A 21459-nucleotide genomic window follows, 5' to 3' on the forward strand; every position below is an offset into this window, starting at 1 on the left:
GACAAACACTCCTGAAATGCAATTAAAAAAATTTATAACTGTGTTTGTTTACTGAAATGAAAGTAGTACCATAAAATCTTTCCGAGAGAACAATTAAGAAAATATAGGGTTTTCTGATGTTGTTTTTACCCAGTGCTCCCAATATGCATCCGTTTAAAGGTGTGTTCTTTATTTCCAAGTATTTATTTTGCAAAATTTTTAGTTTTACGATGCAGTAAAAACCAATTTTTTGATGCCGTTTTCAAATAATTATTATTATTATATTTTTATACCAATTTATAAGCGCCCTTTTCATGATTAATTTCATTCAAATGGCTTACTAGTTCAAATGCACCCACACAGGCCAAAATTCATCCCACTATACAACACGGGCGACTGACCAAGGGACAGAGTAGACAAAGCCCTCACGACAGAGAGATCAAAATCAATACGGCTTGTCCCTAACAGCCTAGCTCGTCAAACAGACAACCTGTTCTTTCACGTGCCTGTATAGCACTAAACATGCAAGGTTTCCCTGGGTTCCTGACCTCATTTGGGGTAAACACGAAAAAGCTTTTTTCTAAAAATTCCCGAGTAGCTCCCGGGATCGAACCCCCGCCCTCAGGTTTGGGAAGGGCCAGTGGCAAACCACTGAACTTCCGTCCACCCTAATAAAGTGTTATGACTCGAAGTTGTTGGAATCATTGGATCACCGGTCTGGTTCTTATATACGGGGGACTTGATTGCTTTGTGTTGCCTAAAGGCATCAGTAAATAGAAAAATTTTTTCAGGAAAATTTTTTTAGTATATTAAGATTGCAGTAGAAACCAAATTTTTGATGCCACTCTCTAATTAATGTTATAGATCGAAGTTGCTTGGGGTCCTAGGCCCGGGCACTTATAGACATAGGACCAAAATTTTTTTTGGGTTTGCAAAAATGGCTCTGTAAAATTATAAAAATTTTCAGTAATTTTTAGTTAAGATTGCAGAGAAGCCCAAACGTTTGATGCCACTGTCGATAAAATGTTCTGACTCGAATTCTTTGGGTCACTAGGTAGTCTTTTACAAATAGGACCTAATTAGTTTACATTTTTTAAAAAGGGCACATAAATAGTACATAGTTTTTCTGCACGAAATTTTTAGTTAAACTACATAAATTTTCACGGTTTGAGCATATTTTAAAAAAGGGGTTAACTCGAATTGCTTTGGTCACTGGTCCGGCTCTTATAGTAGGGTAGGACCTAGATTATTTTGCATTGCGTAAAAGGCATCAGTAAATAGTGCAAATTTTTGCTGCATAAATATTTATTTAAAGATTGCAGTGAAATTCGCGGGTTTGATCCCAACTTTAAAAAAGTGTTTAAATCAAGTTGCGGGGGTCACTAGGTCCGGCTCTTATAACGGAGCCCTAGATTGCGTTGCTTCGAAAAAGGGGCATCATTTGGGGGCCCCCAAAGTACAGGGAGAAAAATGTGCACCCAACCGAGATTTGAACCCGGGCCTCGGAATACCGTCCCGATGCCTATCGACTTGACCCGGCCGCCTCACATTTTTCCCGTTTTGATATCATACCGGACATATTAATCTTTTGGGTTCGCAACTTTAAACTATTTTTTAAAAGTGAATGTAATCATCATTACATGTAGCCAGGAAAGTACCTCAAATAATATTAATGTTAGCTTAATTTATTGCTTTTTTTTGAAAAACCACTGCATATTGTAACGATATTCAAAGACTGAATAGAAAAAATATATACATTCTTGCTGTTAAGTTATAAAAAAACTAGAAAGAAATTTCTTAAGTGGACAAAAGTATTTGAGATTTTGAGAATGTCGCAAGAGTTTAAAAGATGCAATAACTTTCTATTTTTGAATTATCAACATTAATAAAAGCCAGGGGAAATAACAAAATTAGTTCAAAATCAGTTACTTGAAATTTTAATATTTATAGGAAATTTTTTGGTGTACAAATATTGACTATTTTGGGGTCCTTTTTTTCTGACACCGTCAAGAAAAATGTTTTCATTTCTTTGGACATAATACCGTAAACACAACACAGATAGATAAGTTATGGGGGGTTTCCCTTTTAAAAAAAGGTTTAATTTTCCCGTTCCTTAGACCTTTTGCAGTAAATATCTTTATAAAATGGATTGAAGCCCTTAAATATAGCATTGCGCTTTGCCCCCCTGAAAAAATAACTAGCTAGCACACGCACTTTTTCCCCAAAAGTTTGCCTTGAAATAAGTGAAATTTACGAGCTGTTAGATAAAGGTTAACATTGAAATCAGGGCCAGTAATTTGACAAGCACTTCTGTGGAAGAGTCCTTTCGTCAAAGCATACAGAAAATGTATGTAAAACTTTCACTCAGTTTTTATTTTTTCTGGTTATAGGGTAAAGGAATTTTTCAATGCATATGTTTTGTTTTTTTTTTGATGGTTTAAAGTTGCCCCGACACAATTCGGGTCAAGGCTTTTTCCCCAGCTTGAGGAGGTGGAAGACCCGTACCCCCCTCCGTGCATTATTTCACCACAGCGGCACCTGGTAAACCAACGATTTTCCCGTAAACAAGCGGAAAATTTCCAAACAAGAAAAAATTTAACGCCCCAAGTGAGGCCGAACCCACCGGGAGGCAAGTGTTTTAAAATTTAGTGCTATAACCACCAGCCAAAAAGCCCTATACGTGTAGTAGTTTTAAAGTTTACGCTGATTTTTAAAGGGAAAAGAAGTATAGGGGCATCACAGACCATTCCCTTTTTAATAAACAAACCACACTGATTGGTTTTTTTATTTTCTTTGCTTCCCAGGGTTACATCTTAGATGCCTGGCACATTTAAAAATTTAGATATTACCATAATAAACAATAGGAATACTATTATGTTAGCATTAATAACAAAATAATTTCAACATTAATAATTTAATGAAATATTTGTATATAACAACAACTGTGTTTTTTGGCAACAAACTAAAACTCAACAACACATCAACAAACAACAATTTTTTAAACAAATATTCAAGCAGACATAAAATAAATAAATTTCTCAGAGCAACCAGTCCCTTTTTCATGTAAAAATTTTATAAATTTTATTCTTTAAAACCCCCTTCATATTACCCTGCTGAGAAAGTGTTTCTTTGCATCCGACCATACAACAAAGATCAGCCAGCACAGATAAAGGCTGTTCATGGTCTGCCGTTTGCTATCAGTCAGTAAGTTTCAGTAAACACGTGCCTCCCGCATGTCCCCCCACGGCATAGCCCCGATAGGCAAAAATTCAGTAGGGGACGGGAGCGAAAGCAAAAGACACTGAGGGTCGGCTGCAAAAAGGGATCATCTATTTGGCATGCCCAAAACAAACCACTACGTTTCAACATTTTTTGCCAGGTTCTCAAGAATGTACTGGAAAAGGACATGTTTAGGCCCCTGTGGCCTGCCTTGATCAATGACTCGATCTTTAGTTGGGGGGGATATCTCTCATGTTAATTACCAATAATTTGGGATTCTGGCAAGTGGTTCTCAAGTTATTTTATTTGGAAAGATTTTTTAGTTCAGCCCCCTTGGGCCTTGACCTTTTATGGAGGGACTCCACAAACATTAGGGTCATCTGCTCTGTACGTCCTTTCAAACCCCATGGATTTGAAAGTTCTGGCAAATGGGTTTTTAAGTTTGACCGGGAAAAGGGGTTCAATGTTTTGTCTGCTTGACCTTTACCTTTAATAAAACCCCAAAAACAATGTGTCATCTACTCTGCAGTCTAATCATCCTTTTAAGTTTTAAAATTCGGGGGCAAGTGGTTCTCAATTATTGAACGAAATGTTTGCAATTTTGCAGGGCCCCTGTACCTTGACCTTTGTGGGTGACCCCAAAACAAATGGGGCATCTACTCCGTAAGTCCGCCGCCCTTGAAGTCTGAAGGTTTTAGGTCAAATGATTCCAAGTTATTGATAAAAGATTTCCATGTTCTTCCACTGTAACCTTAACCTTTTCAGAGTGTCCCCAAATCAGTAGTCTGGGGTAACCCCGGGGTGTCCAATCCCTATGAAGTTGCAACATTTTGGGTCAGTGGTTTTCAAGTTATGATCGGAAAAGGTTTTTTTCCCAAATTTAGGCCCCTGGAAACCTTTACCTTTAACAAGGACCCCAAAATCAAAAGGGTTATCTACTCTGCATGGGCCCAACACCCATGAAGTTTCAACACTCTATGTCCCGTAAAATTTTCAATTTTGATCATAAAAGGTTTTCCATGTTTTAGGCCCCCGGACCTTTACAATTTAAGAGTGACCCCAAAAAAAAATAGGGGTCGTCTACTCCATAACCCTGCCCCCCTTGAAGTCTTAAGGTTTTATCCATTACTGACGGAAATGAAGAGTACAGACAGAAATCAACAAACGACAGGGCAAAAACAGTAGTCCCGTTGGGGACATAATAAATGGACTACCCAAATTCAAGTGAAAACCCGTCCATTATAAAAATTTGGGGGGGAAAAGTTAATAAACAAAAAAAAATCCATATAAAATTAAAAAAAGAAAAAAAAAATTTCACTAAATTGCATTGGATACAAAAGTATTTTTTTTTGCCTTTATTTTCTAAAGAGGGTTAATATAACTTGATATTTTTTTTTGATTTTTAAAAGGGGTTTAATCACACTTGCGCAACATTTTCTGACATTTTTTCAGTTTCAGTATTCTGTAAAGATTATTTAAGAAAAAAAAAAGGCCTAAACAATTGGAAAAGAAATTTTTTTTACCTTTTTATAAAAATTTTTTGTTATCCCCTTTTTACGAAAATGTTTCAAAAGGGGCATTTTTTGATTTCAATCAATACATTTTTCTTGCTTTTGATAAATTTTGGATATTTCAACTACCTAAACAAAAGGGAAGTTATAAAACCATGTGCTTCGGAATTAATTATTTTCAACATCTTGGTTTAGCTATATTGTATTTTATACTTCTTTGCTTGGTTGCACAACCGAAACACACAAAGGGAGGTAATAATAATTTTATAAACTTGCATTTCTAAATATTTCAGCAAAATATGTACTTGTCAATGCAAATCTTGGACAACTTTAATACGTTTTTGCTTATATTCATATCATCCCAGGGAAAAAAATTTTTTTTAAAATTTAAAAGCTAAAATAAAGGCTATCTTGGGGTTTGGGGAGGAAAATCAAATTTTAAAAATACTTCCAGTGATAATCTGACGTGTATTAAAAACTCTGTAAACACAGGTAAGTGTAAATTATCAGTTGGTTAATTTGAACAATACATTTTGCTGACCAAAATCTGATTAACCACCTTTAACATCAAATCGACAAAATCATAGCACATATGGCGACTTTCCAGCTTTCGATGGGGAAGGAAGACCCAAAGTGCCCCTCCGAGCATTTTTTCATGCGGGGGGGGCACCTGGGTAGAACCAGCCTTACAAATCCACTGGAACAAGCATAATCAAAGAGGGGCAGCCCCGCATGTCCCCTTTAAACCTATTTAAATTTTTAAAGGGGGAGCCCCCCAACCCATAAAACTTCAAAACCCCTAACCCAAAACGTGAAATCCTGCATCTGCCCCAGGGGGAAATTCCTCAAATAAAAAGCACACCCCAACAAACAATAGGGCAAGTGCTCAAGTCAGAAAACCTTACCCCTCACCACGGGTGACCTACTAAATATTTTCCCTCCTGCTAGAAAAGTCTGTTTTATGAAAACATGTATATTTTTCAAAAAGTTTTGACAGCGCCCCTGCTGTTTTTAAGGTAATAAAATATTTTAAAAAAACTATTTACAAGAATATTGTAGCATGACAAGAAATTCGTACGTGAACAGTATCTGTAAAATAATATTCGCAGCCAAAAAGAAAGAGCATTCTATTTGCTATTAAGGTTTTAAAGTGTGTAAACTTTTAAAAAAATAATCAAATCAAAATTAGATAATGATTAAGAAGGGTAGTGTTATTTTTTAGGCTCAAAAAAGGGGAGGGTGCTGCAAAAGGGAAAAGTGTGACCAAAAAAGGGGGAGAGTGCGTTTTAAAAAGGAGAGTTACCGCACAGTAGTACATTTCTAGATGTTTAATAAAATGTATTCATTTTCATTTAGATTTTTGTGCACAACTTTGAAATCACGAAAATGGGTAAAAAATATGTTCCCCAAACCGTAACGCGTTTACAAAGGATTTCTAATATAAAAAAGTGTAAAGCTATCATACACTAAAAAAATCAGGGTTTTTTAAAAAAACAATATAACAATGGGCATAATCATCGTCTAACACAAAACAAACAACTTAATTACCCTTTAAAAAAGGAATCATTTTCAAGTTTATAAAGTTTAACTCCCCTTAAATCTTTTCTACAAAAGAACACACCCTTTTAAAACTTTTAAATCAATCCAACATGAGAAAATATTAGCAAACCTGAAAAAGCGTCATTCAAACAAAGGACCTGATGGGCCGAACGCTCCCTATCCCCCCATACCCAGTGTTAACGGTTGACGCGTTATTTCTATTTTTTGACATATGACCTAGTTTTTGAGCACAAGTGACCTAGATACATCAAATTTAAAAAAAACTGACCAATTTTCATGAAGATCCATGAAAAATATGGCCCCAAAAGGTTACAAAGGTTTTTCATTATTTGACCCAATGACCTAGTTTTTTTGGGGGCACGTGACCCACTTTTAAATTTGACCTAATACTCAAGTGAACATTCTCACCAATTTTCATGAAGACTCGTGAAAAAAATGGCCTCTGAGAGGTCACAAGGTTTTTCTATTTTTCGACCTACTACCTATTTTTGACCCACATGACCATTACAACCGACCCAGATATCATCACGCTGAACATTTTCACTATTTTCATGAAGACCATTGAGAAAAAGGCCTCTAGAGAGGTCACAAGTTTTTCTATTTTCAGACCTCTGACCTAGTTTTTGACCGCCGAAACCCAGTTTCGAACCTGACCTAGAACTCAAAGGGAACATTCTGACCAATTTCAGAAGACTCATGAAAAATATGGCCTCAGAGAGGTCCCCAGGTTTTCTATTTTAGATCACGACCCATTTCTTAACCCCAAATTGACCCATTTTTGAACTTGATCTAAATCATCAAGGAAAACATTCTACCAATTTTCCTGAAGATCCATTTAAAAAAAAGGGCCCCTAGAGAGGGGCAAATTTTTTTTTATTTTAGACCTACGACCTAGTTTTTGACCGCACATGACCCCGTTTCGAACTTACCAGATACACAAGGGACATTCTGACCAATTTTTTATGAAGATCCATTGAAAATAGGCCTCTAGAGAGCACAAGGATTTTCTTTTTAGACCTACGACCTAGTTTTTGACGGGACGGACCCAGTTTTTGAACTTGACCTAGATACATCAAACGACCCTTTTGACCAATTTTTTGAAGATCCATTGAGAAATATGGCCTCAGAGAGTCCAAGGTTTTTTTTATTTTTAGACAACTGACCATTTTTTGACGGCACGTGACCCCCGTTTTTGAACTTACCAGATATCATCAAGCGAACTTCTGACCAATTTTCAGAAGATCCTTGAAAATATGGCCTCTAAAGGGGGCACAAGGTTTTTTTATTTTTAGACCCAATGACCTAGTTTTTGTGGCACGGACCCAGTTTCAACTTGACCTAATATCACAAGGGAACATTTTACCAAAAATTTATGAAGATCTCATGAAAAAAATGGCCCCTAAGAGGTCCAAGTTTTCTATTTGACCTCTGACCCAGTTTTTGAACCCCCCGTGACCCCGTTTCGAAATTGACCCAATATCCAAGGGAACATTCTCACCAATTTTTAGAAGATCTTGTGAAAAAATATGGCCTCTAGAGAGGGGCCAAGGTTTTCATTTTTAGACCTACTACCTAGTTTTTGAGGCACGTCCCCCCAGTTTTGAACTTGACCTAGATAACATCAAAGGGAACCTGACCAACTTTCATAAAGATCCCTGAAAAAGTGACCTCTAAGTGGTCACAACAAAAATTTACGGCGCACGACGCACGGACGGACACGGACGAAAAGGACGCCGGCGATCACAAAAGCTCACCTTTTCCCTTTTTGACAGGTGACTAAAAACAGTATACACAATAAAAATCTTGGAAAATATTCCAAAATCTGCGAGTGAAAATAGTTTTTTTCAATATTAATTTCAATTTCTTTACCAAACATGGTTCGTGAAATTAATGAAAGACTACAAGGACATGAAAATTATGAAGTTACTTCAAGTTTAAACATTAGCCTGTAAGCTACCTGCTATCAGTAATTATTAAGATATGTAATAACAAAACATCTGTGCCCATTAAAACAACAATAACAACATACATGTATATATAAAACTGAATACAAACTGAAAGACACAAACTAGTACAGTAAAATGGTGTAAAAATACTTCAGAAAATGGGAAAAGCATGACACTTGGTACATAACTACTTTAGGGCAAAATACTAAAAATGAGCATGAGACCCACTCCGAAAAATCCAATATGGCCGAAAAATCCAATATGGCCGCCATATATGTATATATTTTCAAAAATACATAATATTATATATAAAATTTCTATTGACACTTACAGTCATCATATAATAAGCTAAAACCACCTGCCTGAATAAATCCAAACATATTATATTAACAAAATTTACCGCTCTTCCAACAAAAAATAAAAAAAAGTTGTCCTCCCTTGGATAAAATGTGCTATTAAGCAGAAGAAAAGTCATAATGCTTTTAAAATGAATCAAAATTAAGTAATAATGGTAACTGGCATATCAAGAGTGTTTAAAATGGAAACAGTCCTGTGCAGAACTTTAAAAACAATTGAAATTAATTAATTATAAATACATTTGAACTTCGGTAACGGGAACCCATCAGGACCGACTAAATTTATTCGAATTATCGAAAGTAATGAGTGATCAAAAAATATATTGTAAAGGAATTTGTTTGGACCTGACGATAGTTTAAATTGAAGAATGGTGTTCGAATTATCAGAGTTTGAGCAAACGAATTTTAGTCTGTAATGTGTATTATAATAAATGAACACGTGTTCACTTTGTCATTAGTTTTCGTGACTCAGAATTTGTAAGTGTTGCTGTATTCATTTCAATTTATTTACACTAAGAGAACTAATGACACTTAATAAAACTATATAATTCATTAATTATGTTAGTGTGATAGACCATGTGAACATCCCGGGCCTGTCAGATCATCATGATTTCTTTGGAAAAAGTCGTTGCCGGTTGATCAGCGTAATAAAAATTTCCCATTTGCATGTTCCTGTAATATTCTTTTTTTGTCAAATTGTAGCACATTGTGCCATAACAAGGGTTTTTTATAGTTTAATGTCATAAGCATATAATTACAGTCACAAATGCCCTGATCACTCGTAGGCAAAGACCATGAAGATTATACGCTTCCTGAAAATTTGACGCGGTGGGGACGGGATCAAACTCGAAAAATATGCAGTTCTAAGTTCATACTGCGCGCTTTTAACATCCTTGCCGGGTTTCTCATGGCGTCTAACACGTTCACACAAAATTTTCTTACCACGCGCTTCTTCACGTCCAGGTGTTCTTTTTACATTCTTAGTACGATCAGTCAGATTGCACCTCTCGCTTACCATGCTTTAACCATATGCTTATCACCTTTTCACTGCATTCGTCGCCTCTTTTTTTTCATTCCTTCTGCAAGTTATATTGACATAATTGTGTCCGCATCTACACTCAACAACCATAAATTACAATAAACGACGACCCCCCACCCCACCCCAACGAAGAAAAAAGAGCAGTCTTATAAAGAGACTGCGGGGGAATAAGCAAAAGCAGGGTGAAGGATATACGGAGGTCCAAAAGTCCACTACAAGCTGCCAGTGCTGCTGATTCCATGATTATGTGGAAAATCCTGATGTGTTCGTTACCCATTGCTGATTAAAAAATGAAGTGATTGGAACTGGATCCAGTATTCATACTCATTTTCAAATCTGAACCAATCATGGTGAGAACCTGCTGCAAACGTGACATAGATGTGTAAAGAACCGAAAGGACGCATTAATAACCTTAAGCGGTATACTACAATGTGGCATGCACGTAGCATGGTCATAGCACACAAGCGTATATAAGTTGTAGTAAGAACTCCATTGACGTAGCAAAAAACGCAATGATAACCCAATGACAGCGCAGTGAGCACGCCATGCACCCTTTCCCGTCCGCACCACGCTTGTACATGTCCTACTAGGTTTTAGTTTACATCATTACTACGTCCTTCCTGCTTCCCTGATTAGACCGCGTTCTCACTACATTGTTTTGAACATGTCCAAAATTCGACCGCGTTCTCTACACTCATGGAGACCATAATTATCATGTTCTTATGGGAGTCTACTGTATTTCTTCTACATTGTACAAGTTCTTACTGCGTCCTGCAGTTTTTACGACGTAGGGGGGAAACGTGGCTGAGTGTAACGGGGGTATAAATTAAGACAGAAACTATCATTTCTACAAGAAAAATGTGCTCTAATATCTATTTCTGGACATTTTACTGAAATTAAAATTAAATTAAATGTGAGTACTTGAGGATTTTTCTAATGAGCACAGGTACATTCGAAACACAATTTTAAAAACCAATTTAAATTACTAGTTTTAAGACGACAAATATTATCTATTTACCATTTGTACTTCCAGTTAAGCAGTCCAATGTAAGAATAACACTGTCTTGTCAAACAAAAGTAACCATATAGCTCACGCTTACCAGTGAATCAAGCTTTTAAATGCATTTTCTACATCTCCTACAAACAAACTGTTCGGATTATATTTCTGGGGTATAAATGGAGGCTTTCGATCTCTTCTTTACAGCAAAACGGTCAAGTAGCTTGTCAACCATCTGTTCACATATAGATTAGGGCTATAATGTGCATTCCTGCATCGTCTGCTACACCTCTTGAACATATAAAAAAGTTGCCCATTAGGTCGGGCACCTATGGTGTCGGGTGTTCCATCACTTTCCTAAAATTCCCAGTCAAGCTAAAAAGGCTGACCGAGAGAACTTTTATAAATTGGAACCTTTTCCCAAAAGTTTTTGTCTCAAGTACCCGAGTCTCGTACCAATAGCTCCTCAAGTGCATTTGCAACCTCGATAAAGGGTGTGGAGGAAAACGTAATTTGTCAAACATGCTGAAAAAGCCTCCCGCACTGCCTTATGCAAGTTAACTAAAGTTGTCGACAATCCGTGATTGTGTTTTATGACAAGAGTATCTGACATGTACCTTATTTCAGATTTCAGCTCACTGTTCAAGTAATATATTTCACAGAATAGTTACTAAGTGTTGTCCAGAAAGCAACTTTTATATTTTCAGCCTTACTCTTCTTTGTTTTCACAGTTAGCAATTTATTACGCAACATTGTGACTGCGGGTGCATAATAAGGAACATTGTTTCATTTGATCCTACTAGCCTGTCGCTATAATTTTATTCTTGCATTTTGAAGTCCCCCAAAATGAAAGGGTAGTTGTCGTACTTTATGTCAAAGAACTACAATTTTTTATAGCAACTAAGTTAATTGACCTTCACATTTTCCATATTACTTTTCCATCTATAAACAAGGTTTCATAAAGAAGTCTTTAGAATTTGCAATTTTGAAGTTTTTGAAGAATCCGCCATTTGCAAATGATGGACCGACATACAACGGACCCAAAAAGATGTACAAGAGGAAAATGAGATAAAAAAGCATGTTCTCAATTTGTCCCTCTGTTTATGTAAATTTCTCAAGAAACAATCTCTCCTTTTTTGAAGAAAAGCAGATGACACTTTGTGTCATATTCGTGCACTATTTGTTGCCATAGCAACAACATTTGTTGCCATAGGAACAAATTAAATGACATTGGCATTCTCTGCATTGCCATCATCCATGTACCACGTATCAAAGAAAAATTCTGCTGTATTTCAAAGTTATTGCAGTATCACACCCCTGCATGGCTGACGTATTGACATGCATACAGGGCAACCCATAAGCCCCATCTGGCTAAATACTGTAAGGGAATAACAACAATGTTTCAATATGGTGCTGTGGAGGGAATTCAATTGAAATAATATAAATTATATATATTAAAACAAAATATTCTTTAAAATATGAAAACTACACAATGATAATATTAAACTAAGTTTTAAAGGTTAGATTTTTGCCGTTACAATGGAAACAGAAAGAAACTAACATCATTTGAATGTTATTTTTGCATTTGAAAGCAAATTTAGGGTTATTTTATTATATACATTTGTATTTAGTGCATTTTGAGGATGAATGTAAATATAATGACCTTTCATTAGAATCTTCTAAGGTAAATATTGAGTTTTGGCGGCCATTTTGGAAAATGGCCGCCATATCGGCCATCTTGACAGATATCAAATGGGTCCCATGAAAAAAATGTTTTTAATGCTTTAATAAATAGCTGTGCCAATTCTGGTGCTTTTCCCATTTTCTGAAGTATTTTGGCATTTTCTGTTACGAATTGATCGCACTAACAGTTCTGTGCTGTGTATAAAATCTACAATACTTTGGCCATTCAATTACACACAAATGGAATGTGTATTTTTGAAAATAGATTTAATATATTAAGAAACAACAAAGAAAGTTGTAATATCAACTCAATTCTTGGCGGCACATAACATGTAGTACAAGTCTTGTTTGATATTCGAAAATTGAAAAACCTGAGTAATTTTACAGAAGTTGAAAATTTAACACTTTGCAAATTCAACTATTTGGCAACACAAAGTGCTGTCAAAGCACCATTACCAAAACTACTGACAGCACTGTTTACAAAACTATTGACAGCACCATTTACAAAACTATTGACAGCACCGTTTACAAAACTATTGACAGCACCGTTTACAAAAATATTGACAGCACCATTATCAAAAATATTAACAGCACTGTTATCAAAACTATAAATAATTAAATGAAACCACTACTCAAAATGACATTTAACGCATGAATTTGTTTGTTAAAATTTAAAAGCCACTGTCTGGCTTTATACTGAAGTGTGGTTTTTATAAGATCAGGTTTTATTCAATGCAAATAAAAAATCTGAAATTAATTACAAGCTCACACACATTTATCCGCCGATATTTCTTTAAATGTTTCATTTAGTTCACAAATTTGTCAAACCACTCTCCATTCCCTATTCTGTTTATTGCTGTTTCAATGGCCTGTCCAAAGCCATTAATTTTCGTTAATGTAACACCACTAAAGCAGACTTGTTGTCTCCAAAAATTTTATATCACCCGATCTTTCCCGTTTGTTTTCTGGGTCATTTACCTTCTTTTCGTATCTTACTTCATAGTCTGGGAATTTGTCCGTCTCTGATTTTCTCAGTCCGTGATTACTGTGACTGAACCCATATAAGAAGTATATCAGGAAACCTGAAAAGGAAGGAAATTAAATGAATTCCTCATTCAATGACTACTGTAAATGATTTCTTGTACCATACTAGAAATGTGCCAATGCACCATGGCTACATAATGTAAAGTCACATAAATGTTATAGTTGTCAATAGAGCAAGGCTATGTCAAAATCATGCACTACAAAATAATCAGTCTGTAAGAAAACCTTGAAAATATTACTAACCATTAAAACTGACTGATTTCAGGATACATTTAACATCTATGAGTACAAGGATTTGTGATTTTTTATATTACATTTTTCTATTGCTGTTCATTCTGGTAGCTTATATTACCTAGAAGCTAAACTATTTAAGGTTGGATATTTTGAATATTTCTGAGAAAATCTAAATACTCCAAGTCCATAGAACAAGTTTGTTTACAAGTGTTTGCAAGTGAATTATTCACATCGCATATCTTATCAGGTTTCAAAGAAATTGGCTTTCATTATACGACGCCTTTTCCTTCTGAAACTTAAGAGGCATATTTCAGTGCCAAGAAAGCAATTTCAGATTATGTATATGACCTAGTGACCTAATTTTTAAAGGAAGATGTCTGTTTCAACCTTGATCTAGATTTTAAGACTAACATTCAGACTAAGTTTTATTACAGATCAGGAAGAAAATATGGTCTCTAGAGTGTTAAAAGGGTTTTTCTATCATTTTGAATTATGATTTTAGATCCTGAATCCAAATTACACGATTTCAAACCTGACCCTCAATTTTACAAAAAACAAGGCAGTCTGAAAGACAGCTAAATCCCCCGCCACTGCTATGGATAGTGAAAGGGTAAAACCTTTGATTTTAGCTGTGACCTTGACCTTGAACTGACATGGCTGACTCATGAATTCTGCACGTCTTGATGAGGTGATCATTTGACCAAAGTTTCATGAAAATCCTTCAAGGGGCTTAGGAGATACAGAGCTGAAACCTTTGACCTTCAGTTGTGACCTTGACCTTGAGTTGACATGGCTGACTCATTAGTTCTTGATGAGGTGATCATTTGACCCAAGTTTGATGAAAATCCTTTAAGGGGTTAAGGAGATACAGAGTGGACACCAAATGGAAGGCTCAAACCTTCAACCCTTAGTTGTGACCTTGACCTTGAGCTGGCATGGTTGACTCATAATTTCTGCACATTGTTCTGATGAGGTAATCATTTGACCCAAGTTTTATAAAATTCCTTCAAGGGGTTTAGGAGATATAGAGCGGACACGAAATGGAAGGCTCAAACCTTTGACCTTCAGTTGTGACCTTGACCTTGAGCCGACATGGCTGACTCATAAGTTCTGAACATCGCCTTGATGAGGTGATCGTTTGACCCAAGTTTGATGAAAATCCTTCAAGGGGTTTAGGAGATATAGAGCGGACACAAAATGGAAGGCTCAAACCTTTGACCCTAAGTTGTGACCTTGACCTTGAGCCGGCATGACTGACTCATGGGTTCTGCACATCGTCTTGATGAGATGATCATTTGACCCAAGTTTTATAAAATTCCTTCAAGGGGTTTAAGAGATATAGAGCCGACACAAAATGGAAGGCTCAAACCTTTGACCTTGAGTTGTGACCTTGGCCTTGAGCCGGCATGGCTGACTCATGGGTTCTGCACATCGTCTTGATGAGGTGATCATTTGACCCAAGTTTTATAAAATTCCTTCAAGGGGTTTAGGAGATATAGAGCGGACACAAAATGGCAGGCTCAAACCTTTGACCTTGAGTCGTGACCTTGACCTTAAACCGACAAGGCTGACTCATGGGTTCTGCAAATCGTCTTGATGATATCATTTGACCCAAGTTTCATGAAAATCCTTCAAGGGGTTTAGGAGATATGGACCGGACACGATTTTGTTACGGATGAACGTTCCTACATATGGATACTATGTGGCTACTCTTTTGTTCTCTCTATTGTTCTTTTAGCCACGTAAGAGAAAAATAGCCACATAAAAGCCTTACGGAATGAATGACATCAAAGAAAAAGTACAGTTACCTATTGTTCCTATAGCCACCTAAGTGTGCAGATGTGAGCACGGAAGGACGAACGGACAGAAGGACGGACGGACAGAAGGACGGACGCAGACCATTCATATAATCCCTCCGCCACGGCGGGGGATTAACAAACATTCTGACTAAGTTTCACATATTAAATCAAGTTACAAATATGGCCTCCAAAACATAAACAAGGTTTTCTATTATTTGACCTAGTGACCTAATTTCTGATCCCTGTTGACCCAACTTCTTACTAGTCTGAAGATTCGTTTGCGACAAACATTCTGACTCAGCTGTATTAAGTAAGATTGAGCCAAAACTGTGACCTTAAGAATAATGAACCAACTATGAATGCTGGACTTACGTTGCCGGATCACCCACCTACACTAACAGCTCATCCTGAACCTTAACATTTACAGCTTTGGTACACAAGTCCCATCTAGTTGTCAATATCTCTTAGTTTACATTCAAGAGAAATTTTATTACTCAGACAAATGAATTAAATACATTAAGGAAATGTCTGATTTTGGGGTATGGTACATATAATATAATATTCTGGAATACTGAATTACACTGTTTGTTTGATTTGGGTTTAACACCGTTTTTCAATAGTATTTCAGTTATGTAACGGCGGGCAGCTAACCTAACCAGTGTTCCTGGATTCTGTACCAGTACAAACCTGTTCTCCACAAGTAACTGCCAACTTCCCCACATGAATCAGAGGTGGAGGACAAATGATGTCAGACACAATGACTTTTATCAAATCGTAACTGAGAACATATGCCCCGCCCGGGGATCGAACTCGTGACCCCGAGATCCATAGATCTGCGCTCTCCCTATTGAGCTATGCAGGCGGACTAAATTACACTGATTAAATAATATCGTACAAACTAAACTGATTTACATGTCAGTAACATAATCATTATCTTCCAGAAATTCAACCGATCAATGCATTAGTGAACAAGTTTTGTTTGCAAAACAAGAATTTCCTCTACGATGGCCTGCTGAGGTCACCACATATGTGCAGGCTTATCTTGGTCTGCACTGTTCACAAAGGCAGAATCACTTGCCGCCAGCTGGCTAAAGGTTAATAATGCATTACAATCTAAATAATATGAGCCGCGCCATGAGAAAACCAACATAGTGGCTTTGCGACCAGCATGGATCCAGACCAGCCTGCGCATCCGCGCAGTCTGGTCAGGCTCCATGCTGTTCACTTTTAAAGCCTACTGTAATTAGAGAAACCGTTAGCGAACAGCATGGATCCTGACCAGACTGCGCGGATGCGCAGGCTGGTCTGGATCCATGCTGGTCGCAAAGCCACTATGTTGGTTTTCCCATGGCACGGCTCATATATGTCAAACCATTGTCATTGTCACTCAGATGTGCATTATTATATTGTGAGGACTGTGCCCTCGCTGTATAACTCTTTAGCATCAGAACTCAAACAATTTTTTTATTCAATGACAAATAACTGTTTGCAATATATCATTTCTTACATTAATTGTAAGACATCTGAAACTTCAGTTCTAATCATATATACCGTCCATCTGTATTGTCGTGGCACTTGACATTCGACGTAATGACATTAAACAAACAAGAGGGCCATGATGGCCCTATACATTGCTCACCAGACTTGATCTGGCCTAATGACCTAGTTTTTGACCCCGCATGACCAAGCGCTGAACTTGACCTAAAGATTATCAAGACAAACATTCTGACTAAATTTCGTAAAGATTTGGTTACAACTCTGGCCTCTAGAGTGTTCACAAGCTTTTCCTTTGATTTGACCGGTGACCTAATTTTTGACCCTATATGACCCAGATTCGAACTTGACCTATAGATTATCAAAACAAACATTCTGACTAATTCCCATGAGTTTCAAACTTAAATTGTGGTCTCTAGAGTGTTGAAAAGAATTTCCTTTGATTTGGCCTAGTGACCTAGTTTTTGACCCCACATGACCCAGATTCATATTTGACCTAGAAATGATGAAGACAAACATTCTCACCCAGTTTCATAAAGACTGAGTCACAAATGTGGCCTCTAAAGTGTTCACAAGCTTTTCTTATGATTTGACCAGGTGACCTAGTTTTTGACCCCACATGACCCAGTTTCGAGACAAACATTCTGACAATGTTTCATAAAGATTGGGTCAAAAATGTGGTCTCTAGAGTGTTCACAAGCTTTTCCATTGATCTGACCTACTGACTTAGTTTTTGAACCCACATGACCCAGTTTCGAACTTGACCTAGAGATCATCCAGACAAACATTCTGACCAAGTTTCATGAAGATTGGGTCAAAAATGTGGTCTCTTAGAGTGTTCACAAGGCAAATGTTGACGGACGACGCATGACAGACGACGCACGTCCACGGACGCCGGACAATGACCTGATATTTTGCAAGTAATCCACAAGGTCGTGGGCGTAGTCATAATATATAGGAGCCTAAGAATTGTACCATTACTGAGTATTTTCTATCTGATACTTATCTAACATAGCATGTTCCAATTCACTGCTCAGTATCATGGGTGTATTTTGAGGAGATGGTCGCAGGGCCCCCATCCCCTACTCCCCCTTAAAATCCGTCGAGTTTAGCCATTTTGATGTTTCACCTAATACTAATATTTCATTCATTTATGTCTAGCTGGGGGATGTTACGTAAAATCTGGTGTTCTCTAACCTATGGTCGGGATTTAATTTGCATAATTAATCAGGACAAATGCCGAGCGGCTGGTAGACGAACTTGTAAACATTGCAAATATTTGCTTAATTAATGGATTTTTTTTTTTTAGATTTTTGCAATAGATATGTGAAAAATATGCTTTTATAAATATTGACAGATATTTAGCAAGGAAACTGCAGGTAAGAACGTTTTTCGCTAGCATGCGTAAAATAGGTCACAAACTTTGACATGTACCATGTAGGTGGCGCAACTCAAATACCGCGAAATTAGTGATGACGCGAGATTAGCGATGTCAAGTATACCTAAAATCTACAGCAGAGATCAACTTTCCTCTTCATCAGATGTGTGATCAACATAGACATTGATTTCCATCTCACTGTCATCAAACAGTTCATCAATGTCCATGCTAGGGTGAAGTTTGAGGGAGGATAAGGAGAGGTTGTCATGGAATGTAGGTTCGGTGCTGTGCCATAGGCCATAGCAAAAATATACTAGAAAGCCTGAAAACAAGAGTGTTATTACAAGACTGATTAATACTGAAAGATAGACTTATAGCTGCATAAAAGCTCTAGAATAACATATTTGAGCCGTGCCATGAGAAAACCAACATAGTGGGTTTGCGACCAGCATGGATCCAGACCAGCCTGCGCATCCGCGCAGTCTGGTCAGGATCCATGCTGTTCGCTAACAGTTTCTCCAATTCCAATAGGCTTTAAAAGCGAACAGCATGGATCCTGACAAGACTGCGCGGATGCGCAGGCTGGTCTGGATCCATGCTGGTCGCAAAGCCACTAAGTTGGTTTTCTCATGGCACGGCTCATTTACTCCTCTAAATACATGCAAATTTTGTCATCTATACATATCCCTAGTTATACAAGAGCTGTCTGATAACAGCGTGCTAAACAACTTGAAGCCTTTCCACCTAATACCAGCTTACGTGCCAAATCTTCAGCAAAAACTTCTAAGTAGAAAAAGAGGCATTATTTTGCTAAAATGTAAGCCAGAGTCATGAAACTTGCCATGTGAAGTCAAGCAATGATGCAAAGGAAGCATGGAGAATCTGAAAACCAAATTCTCTACCAACAAGTAGATTTTTTGCAAAATAGTAAGAACAAAACAACTTGTTTATGAAAATTAGGCTTTCTCTGGCAAGAATTATCTTCTATAATGCATCTGCATACATAGCATGAGTAATCATAATGTAACATTTAATCTAACAGAAATGTATATAAAATATATATAAAAATAGAAACTTCATTTTCTTATCAAAGGGAGGCTACTGTAAAAGTTTAAGAGTAACCAAAAGTAACAAGAATTATTCCTGAAAATATTATGAAATAACAATGGGTGTGATTAAAGTGGAGGTTATACAAGGTTGAGTTCAAGCAAGTTGTAGCTGATGATATACTAGCATACGTTAGGCTTACCTATAGCCATCCAGACAGCAAATCTTATCCATGTTGCTTCTGGCAGGCGTAGCATGAGAAATATGTTTACAAAAATACTGATTCCAGGTAGAAACGGTAACCAAGGCACCTGAAAAACAGACAATACTTCGTTATTAAAAAGCATTATTAGTACAGTCGACATCGTCCATGTGACCACCTTTATTAAGCAACTTATCTATTAAACGATCACTTAAAATTCTGCCAGAACGTTTTAACTATAACAATATATTAAATACAACCTATTTAAAGACTTTTTCATTATGCGACCAGCAACCAACTAAAACTGGTCCCAGCAGGAAAAAGTATTTGCAAAAGAATCTATTAAACAACCTTGTACAAAACTTTCACACCCGTCTTACTAGCGGACAGATTTGCACATGTATATACTAAACCTTTATAACAGTTGAGCAAACAAATGATTTCAAATGTCAGTGGAGTGTGAGAAGTATTCACCATATTAAAACAACTTCTGAACAATATACTTCAGTAGCAAATTTTAGAGGCATTTTTATATGAATCCCCGATGAAGGGCTAATATAGTCCAAAACTAGCCGGATTAAATAAAATTACTGTTATTTCCATTTGGTGTTTGGTCATGTGTTCCCCTTTTTCTTCTTACGATTTAAATATTTATCTTTGTATAATTATCAGCAGTTCAGCCCCACTTTTTTGGCAGTCCCTAGTGTGGTCTCTTAACCACTACCCTGCTAAATATCTAAAATGGACCGGTCCATCATTCACTTAGGGCCATACCACTTATTATTCAAAGGGGTGTTCACTGAAAAATTACTGACTGAATAGCGAACAGTGCAGACCATGATCAGACTGCACGGATGTGCAGGCTGATCTTGGTCTGCACTGGTCGCAAAGGCAGAATCACTTGCCGCCAGCAGGCTAAGGGTTAATACAATGTCTACTGTATATAATTACACTGGAACATTTCTTTAAAACTAGTAACTAAGCATTAGTATAGCATTTATCAACCAGTGTTTAAGAGCACATTTGGCTGTATAAACTATTGGATCTAACATTATAAGGTAGCATCTATCAAAAATGAAAAAAGTCAAAAAAATAATGTAAACATTAATACATCATTGTATGCCTTTAATGATAGAGGTAACTTAATATGAAAGTTCCAGTCACAAGTACCAGAGGAATTTGACCTTTGACATAAAATTTAAGGGTCATCTAAAGACCACAAGCAATGATCCTGAATGCTCAAGAGTTCCTTATTCATCAACTGGAAACTGTTTTGAATCTTGAAATTACCGAGACAGTACCCTTGACCTTTGACCAATTGACACCCAAAATGCTAAATGTCATCTTTTGAATAATGGCAAACATCCTAAGAAGTTTGAAGGCTGTTATAAGGCCGAAGCATTTGGCGTTTTTGTTCCAAACCTTTTTTCAATCTCAAGTTGTCACTGCAACTTTTGATCTAACAACACTGTAACAAAAATGGACCATCCACTAAACACATGCAATACCCTGTGAAGTTTGACAAACATAAGCTGAGGCAAAAATGGTCAAAAATTGTTTTAAATCCAGTCACAACTGTGATCTTGACAGATGACCGTCTGACCCCAAGTAAAATAGAGGTCATCTACTGATTAATAACAAAAGGAATTGTCTACACACACACACACACAGATAAACTGATTGCCACCAGCAAAATGACAAACCACCTCTACTCAGATGCAGGTACAATGATAATAATGTAATAATGTAATAAGCAACAAGTATATTAACACATGTACATTAAAGCTGGTATATGTACATTATCATATGTACATAACCACAGGTGCATTACTGCAGATATATTGGCATAGGTGGATTAACACTGGTTCATAACCACAGGTACATTCCCATATGTACATTACCACAGCCACATTAACATAGTTCAACTACCTCAGGTGTATTAGCAAAGGTATAGTACTACAGGTGCATTAC

General features: G+C 36.9%; 1 protein-coding gene across 2 annotated transcripts in view; it reads right to left on the bottom strand.

Moving 5' to 3' along the window:
• Window positions 1-12479: 12479 nt before the first annotated feature.
• Window positions 12480-21459, bottom strand: part of LOC123527084 (high affinity cationic amino acid transporter 1-like) — a 37142-nt gene continuing 28162 nt past the window's right edge. Inside the window, exons 13-15 of one of the 2 annotated variants that reach the window (XM_045306354.2) lie at window positions 19489-19597; window positions 18364-18561; window positions 13236-13372 (exon numbers count right to left, since the gene is read on the bottom strand). In XM_045306354.2, coding sequence (XP_045162289.2) covers window positions 18383-18561; window positions 19489-19597 — 288 coding nt within the window. In that variant the 3' untranslated portion in view covers window positions 13236-13372; window positions 18364-18382. Of the gene's footprint in view, window positions 13373-18363; window positions 18562-19488; window positions 19598-21459 lie in introns of both variants that reach the window. The other variant, XM_045306355.2, reaches the window with a different exon arrangement.

This window comes from Mercenaria mercenaria, chromosome 14 (genome assembly GCF_021730395.1).
Source record: "Mercenaria mercenaria strain notata chromosome 14, MADL_Memer_1, whole genome shotgun sequence".
NCBI lineage: Eukaryota > Metazoa > Mollusca > Bivalvia > Venerida > Veneridae > Mercenaria > Mercenaria mercenaria.